This window comes from Rhamphochromis sp. 'chilingali' (assembly GCF_963969265.1).
Source record: "Rhamphochromis sp. 'chilingali' genome assembly, chromosome: 12".
NCBI lineage: Eukaryota > Metazoa > Chordata > Actinopteri > Cichliformes > Cichlidae > Rhamphochromis > Rhamphochromis sp. 'chilingali'.
The window spans coordinates 31,342,166-31,354,726 of record NC_137939.1 but is presented as its reverse complement, the minus strand read 5'-3'; the positions used below and the strand labels follow the sequence as shown (position 1 = coordinate 31,354,726).

General features: G+C 39.8%; 1 protein-coding gene across 2 annotated transcripts in view; it reads right to left on the bottom strand.

Annotated features, from left to right (window-relative positions):
- plekhg5b (pleckstrin homology domain containing, family G (with RhoGef domain) member 5b) overlaps positions 1-12,561 on the bottom strand; it is a gene marked incomplete at its 3' end in the record, with an annotated part of 79,527 nt that overhangs the window by 42,891 nt on the left and 24,075 nt on the right. For both annotated transcript variants that reach the window (XM_080899829.1, XM_080899828.1), the window contains exon 2: positions 10,299-10,375. In XM_080899829.1, coding sequence (XP_080755955.1) covers positions 10,299-10,375 — 77 coding nt within the window. The remainder of the gene's footprint in view (positions 1-10,298; positions 10,376-12,561) is intronic.

Sequence of the window (12,561 nt, the reverse complement as noted above, 5' to 3'; positions counted from 1 at the left end):
TTTGGTAGAGACACTCCTTTGGTCATCCAGTCATTCATCCATCCAATTACTACCACTGGTCCAGGTCATGTTCCCAAGCCAGTTGAAAGAGACTCTCTAGCGTATTCTGCGTCTCGTGAGCATGTTCTGGATCTCCCCAGGGTGACTCATACCCAATAGGACACGCTTGAAACAACTGATCCAGGAGTCACCAGAGACACCCAAAACACATAGCCAAACCATCTCAACTGACTTCTTCTGATGTGGAGGACTCTAGTCTCCTCTCCAAAACAATCACACCATGGACTTTCACACTTGACATCTCATTCTTCCAGCCACTACCCTGAGCTAGTGACCAAAGGTGAGGGTAGGAACACAGACTGACACAAACCAAACATGATTTGCCATTTATTTGGAAAGCTGACATCATGAATGAAGTATAAGAGACAGATTACTAAAAAACAGCATGTTTACAAACAGTGATGCACTAGTGGGCGTGTTCAAAAATTGCAAAAATCGCACTTTCATTACTTCTTGTCAAAACAAGTAAAAGTTCCAGTTAAAGTGTAAAAAAACAAAATCCAAACTACTTTACAAATTCCAAGTAAAGAAGACAATGCAACAGTTGTGACTGTGGTCTTCCATTTCTCTGGAATTAGCTACATTCATACCTGATATTTCACTGCCAATCTTCAATAGTGGTAGGTGACAAGGGTCTGACGATAAAGACAGCATCAGAGTCTTTCTCTGGAACGAAACGTTTCACAGAGCTGGAAAAGTAGACACAGGCAAAAGAGCTGCTGATTGCCTTTTAGATGTAGGCTGCGTGTCTGTTTGAAGAAGACGGAGCTGTTGTGGCTTGCACCGTGGCAGGGATCCACGCAACAGTGTTACGCCATTGAAGAAAAATGTCCACATAATTGTGGGAATATCACTTTTGAGTAATAACCCAAAACACAGAAGATATTATTGTGTTTAACAGGATAAGCGTGGTGTGCAACGTAACACAAAAGATTACACTGAAGCAACAAAGATTATGATTTCAGTCTTTCTCAAGGTAGCAAAATCATTTCCAAGACTACTTAAAGTAATAGTGTTCACATCAAAAAGCCAATTGCGAATTAAAGTTATTATTTCACTAAAGCTTTCCACACTTTTTCCTTATTGTTGTGTTGGTTTTAATGTCTTCAAGCAGACTGGTCAATCATATAACAAACAGGATCCTAACAAAGAGATGATTAACAGTGAATCAAAACAAAACGTTTTAATGCAAGAGAGGGCCAGACAGTTTAATCCAGACTGTTCTTATAACTGAGACTTTACTGGATAGCACACCAAATCTCTGGTTTGAACTGTCAGATGTTTCCATTTTTTTTACAGTTATATAGAGAGTATATGCAATAAATACTTATATTCCTAAGTTCAAGTTCCTTAAAACTGAATCTGCAAATACTATCATATCTACGTGGGTCCTCTGGATGGGGTTAGATTAATGCCTTTCTCTGGGTTAGCATTGTGTTACACTGGCAACCTGTCCAGGGTGTCCCTGTCTCTAAGCCTATGACAGCTGGGATAGGCTCCAGACCACCCAATCCAAACTGAAATGGATACATGGAATAAAATAGATGGATAAATAAGTTCAGGACATTTAATTTAATAAAATTTAGGGGGTTTTAGACATGATGCCTTTAAGGCTGCAAAAGTACAAGGTGCTACATTATCCTTACTACTCATCCCATTGCACCATGACATTAATTATTATCCTCCATAATTTGAGCTTTTTAGAGTTCTCAGTAACACCCAGTAAACCGCACATATCAACAAGTGCCCTGTTGCATGACACTACTGTATGTAAATGTACATCATGAATGATGTAAGCAGGCAGCATTAGCTACACACTGCGTAGCCAAGCCTCAACTAGTATTTCAGTAAGCAATTGTGATTAAGAAACCTTTGCATTGCAGCACAGCATAATTTATGGTTGGTAAAAATCAGTACTGTTTGAGTGGGTCACACTAGTTGATGAAGTAATTTGGAGAGCTAGCCAATTACCATTAATTAGTGTTAGAGCTAGATAATGTTAGTCACCTAACTGTAGCTTAGCCAAGCTGTGTGAATTTGGTGAGTTTATAGCATTAGTTAATAAGGTCGTCTAGTAAAAGTTGATTTTTACCAATTACATCACAATCTTAACAACGAAAATTGCTTTAGCAGTAAAAAAGTAGAAGTATAGTGATTCTGAACAGCATCAGTGTATTCATCTCTGAATGTAAAGCATGGACTAAAAAGCTAATTACGACCATAGTTTTCCAGTACTAAGCTTCATATTGAAATGTAATTAGGCAACATTTCCTCAGCTCCTGTAATGTTCAATTCACTCTGGAATAACCAAAGCATTTTAGACCACCATTTCAATCAATGGTTTCTCGTTACTTCATAGAGTAAACTTTCCAAGAACCTAACGTTTATATAGCTGAGGTCACATCCTTTGACATCTTTTTCAAGACTTTAATGTCTAAATTACAATACAAGCTGTGAAGAATATTGATGAACATAATGTATGTTGTGTCCAGAGATAAATCACCATCAGCAGCTCTCTATTGAAGATACTGGAAGAAGCTGCATGACGTGAAAAAAGGCAAATATACACAGCCATTTTTCCCCATTTTCTAACATTAACTGGAAATTCCTAAAAGACCCAATGAATCCAGAAAAATGAGCAGAAGAAGTGGATAGTATGAATGTAGAACGGCTGTTTTAGAGTCCATGCATGCTGAATGAGCTTTCAGAAAAAGTTGTGAATCCTCCCAGGCTGAAGATTCAAGAACAATTAGGCAAGTGGTGAGTTGTTAGAGAAAATATGCTGCCTTTTTCAGATGTTGGGTATGTAATACTGCTGGCTTCACTAATCATACGATGGTGTCCTGTTATTTAGACATACCGTAGGTTCCTTTTAAGTTATGAGCAGAAGATTTATTGCCTTTATGGCCACAGTTATTGTCAGTACCTGCTTTATTTAGCTTGGTTCTTTCATCAATGTCACAAAGAGTGACTCTCTTGGAGTATTAACTTTGTTCGCTTTTCTTATTTGTCTTTCTTCATTGGTTTGCCTCAGGTGTTTGTTTTCAGTGTTTTGAGATACTTTTTAAAAAAATGTCATTATATACACATTGCTGTTCAACACACCTAGTGAATTAAACTCACAAAGATGCATGTGGGAGGATGTGCCTGTTTGGTAATGTTACTATATGTAGTTCAGACTTGTCCTTTACTGAAAGCAAACATTACTGTCCCATAGCAAGACTGCAGTTGTGCCTCTTCCAACAAGAACAAGACTGCTCATTCATACAGCTGACACACTGAGATTAATGAAAGGAGGGTATGTCTGAAAGGGGCTTATGACACCTAGAACCGAAGCCATTTCTACCAGGAAATAATGCCTAATACCCTTCACCCTAGATCCCCCTCAAAGATATAGAAAGTAGGCATCCAGCCAAATGAACGTATTTACTTAGCAGCCTCGGAAGGTTCCTGTCAGTGTCGGTTAAGTGTGACTTTTCAACTGAGCAGTTCAGTGGAACAGAAAGCAAGGTCAAATCTGAAGATCCACTGTGTCTGTGCTTATAAAAGAAGAAACATTCGTGACAAAATGAACTGATAGCCGCTAAAAAGAAAAACAGACTGAATGAGTCAGCTGCGAGTAATAAGGTGATTCTGTCTAAGTATATCGCATAAGACTGTGACTAATAAAAATTAATTACCATTAAACATAAGCAAAGGATTGCTCATAAAACATAAAAGAGTGGGAACAAAAGAGGGAAAAGAGAAATTTTTTTATAAAAATGGAAGCCAGCCAGAAACATGAGTGATTAAATGAGATGTACTCCACATGTCCAAATACAGAGCAACTTTAACTGTGTGCACATTAAACTGACTAAAGAAAATGGATATTACATTGACATTATTCAGATATTAGGTTTATAGAAATAGAAAAAAAAAGCTGTTGGTGCCAGTTCTCCAGCTGGAGGCATTAACAATTCAAGAAGAAGAAGGTGCAACAAATTAATGCAACTATGAGAGTTTCCAATCTCTCTAAAACGATGAAAAACAGGGTAAAATACAGCACTGATGTTAGTTTCGTGTAATTATTTCAATAAGGTTCCCATATCATCATGAGTCAGGACAGAGGGAATTCTTCCACTGCATTTAAAATGATTCATACATCTTTTTACATCTAGACGTTATCAGCAAATCTATTGCCACTTTTCCTAATATTTGGTTTAACTAAGAAGTCCCATTGAGATCAAAATCCCTGTTACAGAAGCCTTCTAAGGGAGCAGTCATATAAACTCACTTCTACTTCAATTCAACAATAAATAAAAGCACACTTTAGTTTCGATCTTGCTGAGAATTATTTCATGTCCTAGCTGCCTAAAAAAAATGATGCCGTTTACCCAGATCTGTCCAAACCTGGAGCACATTAAAAAGCAACTATTTGGAAGAGAGTAGCTGGAGACACAAGCGTACAGAAAGAAGCTTAAAGTTCACACAATGCACGTACAGAGACCGAGGGGGATCCAGCTGACTTAAACATTTCCTCATCCTTTGTGCTTCTGTCAATTTCCACTTTCTACACATTATCCCTGTGCCTCCAGCTGTTTGGACTGGGAGGGGCCCGTTGGCAAAGCAACCCACGCCTTGCGAGTCATCTTGTCTGGTCATGTCAATCCTGAAGGAGGGAGGGAGGGAAATAAAGGGGACCGGTGGGATAGAAGCGAAGGAGGAGGGGGATAATAAACTCCTCTCTGTCTGTACCTCAATCCAGCAAGCAAGCTCAGACTAGCAGTGAGCACTAACCAGCACGCACTACCGTATCCCACCACCTCAATCGAGAACCCACCCTGTAACATTATCTTTCAGACAGACACCTGCAGACGGATTTCAAATCCCTCTGACTTAAGGAAACCAAAAGTATCCAAACACGCCAGCAAAAAACCCGTGGAAACACATGTGTTGGGCCATTTAAAATCCTTTTAGGAACCTTTAGGAGCTCTGCTTTTTAACGTGGTGGCACAGCTGAGCTACAGCAGCACAAGTACAGGGTGACACCTGGTGTGATTCCAGTAAATTATGGCCCAGGTGGACTCATTCAAGTCCCAGCCAGTCATGCTGCGACTAGAAGTGACACAGCCTCACCAGGGAGCTGATATATAGCAGGAGGAGACTAAAGGCAAGCCTGCCTGGGAATAAAACAGCTGAAAAAGAGCATTACAAGTCCAAGACTCGCTTTCTCTCTCTATGCATTTGTGCCTGCAGTGTAGCTTGTTGCCAAGCTGCCGACATATCAAAGAGATAATTGGGAGTCATTTCAAAAACTCTTAAAGTGAAATATAAAAGTTTAATGTGTTTTTTTTATTTAGTAAAAAATGCTTTCTTTGATGTGTCTAAATCGGTTTCGTGGGTGGAGTGGGTAAAAGTCGAGGGATATATTTATGCTCAAATTCTTCTGAGAAATGTGGCTCTCGCTAGTCAGACTGAGCTTTGGAGGAGAATAAGCAGCAGCAGACCTGGAGGTCAGGGCGGCCATGAAATGCCCCCTGCTGCTTAAAGCTTGTTACAGACAATACAAGTTCTACTATTGAGCAACAGCTGTGAGCATGAATAATATCACAACATCTTCCAGTACACAACAAAAATGATTTTTCATGATCTGGAAACCAAAAAATGTAAAATGACTCACCCTCAATGTTCTTAAGTTAAAGTATACAGTTACCAGAAGCGTTAGGAATTGTGACATCCACTCCTCACTAGAGCAGAAACAGGCAGTGTAGGATCGAGGTGCAAGAATAACACCAGTGACTCACTTAAAACAATATTTTCAATGAATGTCTTTCATTTGAAACCATTCACTTGCTACTCATTATACAGCCAACAGGTGGCTTTTAGAGGCTTAATTTTAATGTGTCTAGTATATAGAGTACTATATATTTACAAAACCTGTTTTTATGATGGTACAAGATTGAATCAAACAGATGCAACGCATTTCTTTTGACTTAAGATAAAGTCTGTAGATATTTTACATGTAGATATTGCACACTTTGCAGGTAGTTTCTTCCACTTTTTCCATTAAGCACATTTAAGTCTTTCAATATAATGAACTCTTGTTAATATTTACACTTTGAAAGTGGAATTATTACATATTAGCAGTAAAACAGAAAATGCAATTCAAGTGCACTTATTGACTGTAGAGTTCATCTCTGCTTTATTCACGAACAGGAGTTAATATGGGTGTAGTACTGTATACACTGTACAGACTTCAAAAACCCCTCAAAGCAAAGTGTCTTGATGCATGCTCAATCATCCAGGTAAGTAAATCCCAAAAGGTTGATTTGTTGATCTGGATGTAGCGCTTTCAGTGGGAAAAACGTTTTGTCACTCATCCAAGTGATCGCTTCAGTCTCAGCTGACTGGAAGTTTCCCCAATCTTTTAAACAGTACATTCCACAATGACTGAAACTAGCACCACTGAAGCAGCAATGGGCTGGGTGGTCAGTTGATAATTAATATGCAAATTCTCATTGATCCACCACTACTGATCAAGGTCCATTGATCAAAGACTGCTGATCAATGGCCATGAGTACCATTCACAGAGAGTTGGGGAATGGCTGCAATCACAGCATTACTGAAAGATGGTAAAAGATGTACCCTTAGGCCCCCTCCTCGATTAAGAGATGGTCTTTCCCTTTTCACGTAAATGGCCTCCTTGACTCTGCACTCAAACCAGCGTTCCTCCCTGTCCAGGATGTAGACATCCTCATCAGTGGTCTTTGATCAATGGGCCTTGATCAGTAGTGGTTGATCAATGGTCATGAGAATTTGCATATTAACGATCAAGGAACTGACCTCTCAGCCCATTGTATATTCAGTGGTGCTAGTTTCAGTCATTGTGCAATGTACCGTTTATAAGATTGGTGAAACCTGGAGTCAGCTGAGACACTAATAAGCAAAATACCAAATTAACACAAAAAACTAAAACTTGAATTCATCTTCAAAAAAAAAAAAAAAAAAGAAAAAAAAAAAAACCCATCAGATTATAGATTCAGTGATGTCAAATTTCATTGGTCTGTTTGCACAATTAACTGCACAGCAAGCCATATTTTTTTTAACTGCTGTATTAAAAGGACTCAAAGTCACAAAGACTACAAACAAACATGGTCAAAAGGTCCTGCAAATCAAATTAGTTAACCTAAAGTCACAAAGCAGAGAGCGACTGGAAACCATTTAACAGTCTGTGCTATTAAAAAAAAAGTAATTTGAAAGGGTGAAATTAGCTGCTAGTAAGCATAGAAACAAAAAATATATTCTAGGCTGTAACTACACATGGGAGTCTACAGGTTTGATTTGCTTTTGGAGATGAGCATCGGAGGAACTGCAGTGTGAGCACTTGTGTTGGATTCATTTTTTAGTCCGTCACTTGAAAATACACAAATAATTGAATTATTTTTAAGTTTATATGAAGAAGTTTAGTAACATCTGAATGTTTAATGGAGCTTAGCGATCTGAAGAAGGTGATAACTGTTTGAAACACAATGTAAATAAAAGCCTCTGTGTTACCTAAAAAGACCGTACACCTTGTATCTGCCGTCAGCCTCGTTCTCCTCCCGTCTGTCCCAGTCCGCACCTGGATACAAGCCCTTCTATAATCTCCTTACATAATAACGTCAAGCCTGACCCTGACCAAGGAGAAAGCCTCCTGCCTCATTTACAACTCGGCACACAAATCCTAAAAACAGGACAGACTTTGTCATGCAAGAGGGGCCAGACAGTCTGAAGTGATTTTGTCTTTAAGGAAAAGTGGATTTTGGAGACTTATGTGGGGAGAAAGGAAAGAGACAGTGTGAATAGTTCAGGTTAAGCACTTTGTATCTTTCTTCTTTCCCCCATTTCATTATTCTCAGTTGCCATGGAGAAAAACTATATATAACTCGTCTCTCTCTCTCTCTCCAGAGGCCTGCCTGAATTCAAAATCTTTTCTCCGTGTCATCTTCCTTTTCCATTGTTTCCACAGAGAGGACAGTAGGAGACAACATCTCATTTCAATAGGAAATCTGTCTAATGCCCAGCTTTAGCGGCAGGAGGGAGATGTCAGGGCAGAGCAGACAAACTAAAACAAACCAGAGTTAGCGAGTGACCAGCCAGACACTATGGCGGTTTCCCTTGGTCTTCTGGCCAGACTCCCATTTTCAGAAACCAGTGGCTTCAAAGGAATAATTCATTTCACAGTCTGGTGGCCAGACACAGAGCCCCAAGACTCACGCCACTTTTAACACCTAAAGAAGAAGAAAAGCAGATTTCCCACTCTGCTTCGCCTTTCGCAGTACTGTACCACAACAGCATTTTGTCAGGCTAAATCTAATTAAATTCAAACACTCAGGCCAAGAGGAGTTAGTCAGGGTTTGTGCCTTTTCATTACAAAGTTTTTTAATTTGTAGTTTAAGACATTGGACATCTTACTAATCACATCCCGTGTAGCTTCGCTCAGAATGTCACACAAAAGCTTTTACTTCTCTGACATCTGTATTAAAATCCCACCAGGTTAACTTTGGTTAAGGTTAGGCGCAAAAAAGATTTGTTTCAGGTTGAGGAATGTTCACGGTCTGAGTTAAAATAAGTACTTGTTAAAGATGGGGAAATGTGTGGTGGTTAAAATTACTGGTTTGTTAATGTTAGAGGACCTTCGTCATCATGGTTAAAATAATAGCTTCTTGGTTAAGGTTAGAAAAAAAACAACCATTATCATTATGGTTTAAAGAAACCCATCTGACTGTCAGAAGGAAGTGGAATGCAAACAGCGGTCTCTATGTCCAAGTCAGGCTTTTTGGTGATTCATCCATCCGCCCCAAGTACTTCCTTTACTGTGAGTGTAGCATGGAACTAAGTTTGTTTTTAGTCCCAAAAGATAAAGTCAAGACCTGACACCACTCCTGTCCAGCTGTCTGTTATAGAACTACATCAACACAAGTGGATGGCTACCTTTGCTCTGTACACCTGCCAGCATCTGTAAGGCTCAGTCATCAACTCCATTTCATGCACAATCCATACAGTAAATAAAGAGTCAATTGTCGCCATCTTGCTCCACATTCATAGGATAGCGATATGCCAGGATACAGCTACATGTATGCAGTCTCAAGTCTGTTTTCTTTGTGCAGACATATGGAGTTTTCAAAAAGCTTTACCTCAACAGGAGTTTTTCCAAAACAGTAATCTTCAGTATTCACTTTTCATTGAAAAGGCCAAAACGCATACAAATAGCTATGTTCAGCAAAATACCTTCATAAATGTGGCCATAGCGTTCATTACAAGCTAAATCTGCGTGAAACCATTCCCTCCTTTATGGGCCTTTTTGACTCTAGTGGGACCATACATTTTAAAATGAGAATTGTGTTGAACTCAGTAGGATAAGAAACCAGTAACTTTATTAGTGTTTACTGAGGTCATAGTTAGGGAAACAAGGGCTAATGTTGACTATTTCTTTTTGGAACCAGAGTACTCGCCCCCTGCTGGACATAAGAAATAATGCAGGTATATGGCATTTTGGTATCTTTCATCATTTTGTTTTTTCCTCATTAAACTCCAAGACAAAAATTTAATAAGCACATTATATATAACATCAACCTGCTGATGACTTTAAATTTACTCACAAATGTACACGGGTGTAAAACCAGGTGACATGGACGCATAACGCTGGTAATAAATAATAGTAAGCTTGTTAGACTTCATGAAAATATTGTAAAAACCTAACATTACAAACAAATTCTGATGGCTACTGTTAGCTCAATCAAAACACCTCAATATAGTCATATAGTAACCTGATTAATTTTTGTGTCTGCGGACATGATTTTCCATCACTGTTTCTGACTCGGCTGTTGGACGATGTGGCAGTAGTGTGGATCTTTTCTTCCATCACGCTGGAAACCAGGATTTTTACGCTTGAATTGCTTGAAATAATTTTAATTGTGTTATTATCATTTAACTGCTTAAAACTAACTGGTGGCCAGTTCAGAGCTTGTATGGACTTTGTCCAATTCAAAGTCCAATTAATGTAAGGAATAAATAATATGATGCTCTGCATTCACACATAGACATTACCAGGAGGAGCTGCAGTTTGGGTATAAAAACTGCATTCCCTGCAGCCTGTCCTTGCAGACGTAGACCTTGCCCCAGTTAGTTAACGGACTTACGCCAATAATCATTTTTATACCATCTCACTGAAAGTGAAATGTGTTCATGCACAGCCTTTCAAGCCTTAAGGATCTTACCTTAGAGGCCCTCCGCCGCTCAGGACACTCGGGATGTTGGCACACCACCCCATCGTCCTCCTGGACGGGCTTCTCATCTGAAACAGAACACACGGGTCAGTTTGACTTCCCTCTGTATCACTAAAAACACCAAACCAGCCACCCAGCCAGCAGCACGTCCATTAACACACCTTTCTTGGTAAAGTTTTAAAAACGTACTGCAGACAGCGAGACTAAAAGTCGCTGCCTGTGTTTACATAAGGATGGAGCGACTACGAGCACAAGAAACACACAGTAATAGAGACCTAGAAGCCACGTAATAAAAAAAAAATGGAAGAAAGAAAAACGAAAAAGAACTTCGGCTACAGAGATTTCATGAAGGGAAGGTAAACAGAGGGAAGAGGGTGGGGTGTGTTTTTGGGAGGAGATCAGAGAGAAATGACAAGAACAGACAGGAAGAAAATGGAGCAAATGAGAGGAAGCCCCAATCTGGGTTTTGTACAAAAGTGCACTCATCATGGGCAAGCTCGCAGCACTCTGCTGCACAATAACAAATCACTGTTGTCAAATAAACTTCTAAAGTCTACTTACTAGCTGGCTATCGCTACACCGGGGGGCACGATAAAAGGCAGTGTTTACATCTACATCTCCTACATGTACACATACGATAAAAATATCATAACAGAGGCCCTGAGCACACCAATATTTATCTGACCGTTTAATGAGAAAAGCAGAGAATACATGTGAAGAAAGGAGAAAGTAAAAGCCAGGAGGGTAAAACAGAAGGAGCCTCGCTCCAAAAGATCTGCAGTTTCCACGCATGACAGGACTTTTTAGTAAAACTTTCACTAATAATCTAGTCTCTATTTTTGCACCAATAAAATAACATTAAACAGAGGAGGACTGGTGCTAGGAAATGAAGTCACTTAGTGGCTGAACTGAAGGTCAAATTTAAAACACCAATTTGTCATCACAGAAACGAGGCCCTGCTCACAGCCCGCACACAGAAACGAGTCACCTTGAGTCATCCACTTGGCTGCAGCTGCAATCACAGGTAAAGGGTGCTGGTGAGGAAGACGGAAAAACATTGTAATTGGTGCATACCACTGAGCCAGAGGTTTCCCAGCTGTGATGGGAAGGGTCAACCTGTGTGCAGTCAAGTTACTCAACAGTGGACTCGGGGTTTAGAGTCATGTTAGCAGCTTGGTGAGACTGTCCCAAGGTCCTCAGGATAAAATGCTCATGTCTATAGGTCATATTTATATGTTCAGTTCACATATAGCACGCAAAGCCCTGATAACTTAACTGAAAAACTTAATTTTTATAAGTATCTGGTCAGAAAACAGTTTTTGATATATTGTAATAGGTTTTTGTGATTTTTTTTTCCCAGCAGAGCAACAAAACGTCCCTACCAGAAATGCACTATGTGCCTCAACTTTTTCCCCTCTTGGATGCCCAATAGGGGTCAACCTTGTTTCTCTTATAGGAACTCAGCAGTTTCTGTCATATTTCTGGCCTGCTTCCAGAACAAAAAGTGATCACCTTAGTAGGGATATCCTTGGAAAACCCCCAAACCTATTCTAATGGTCATTTGTGATAGATTCCAAGCTGGCTAGTTATTAAAGGTACAAGGGAGGTCCTCACATGTCATCTTTAAGGAGCAAAGAGTTAAAAACTTGAGCAACAAGGACATGCTGTAATGACGCAACGCAGGGATAGCTCAGTAGGTAGAGTCGTTGCCCCATGATCGGAAGGTCGGGGGTTCGACTCCACTGAACAGCTACCCTGAGGTACCCCTGAGCAAGGTACCGTGCCTACACACTGCTCCCCGGGCGCTGCATTGGTGGCTGCCCACTGCTTCACTGGGTGAATGGGTTAAATGCAGAGGAGTAATTTCCCTGCGGGGACTAACGCATACACATCAAACATTAACATTAAAGTAGATCTGACACAAATATGTACAAAAAATTCATGATATTCTATTAAAAACACTGCTGAGATGCTCTAAAGCTAAAATCATCCATTTTAACCCTAAACAAAGTCAGGATGTCAGTAATGAGACATGAAGATTGGCCTTCTGGGGACACCAAATGTGTGTAAAAAATTATGCCAGTACACCTAAACTGTTGAAATTACTTGTTTAGACGGTAAACAACAGTAAACAACTAATCTAAACAACAGTTTAGATGTTGAAAGAGTGACCCAAACACCTTCACGACCCTTAAAGCCATTTAAAGTGATAGAGCAGAGGCCTAGCCTGTTTTGTAAAGCTTCCACCACCTTC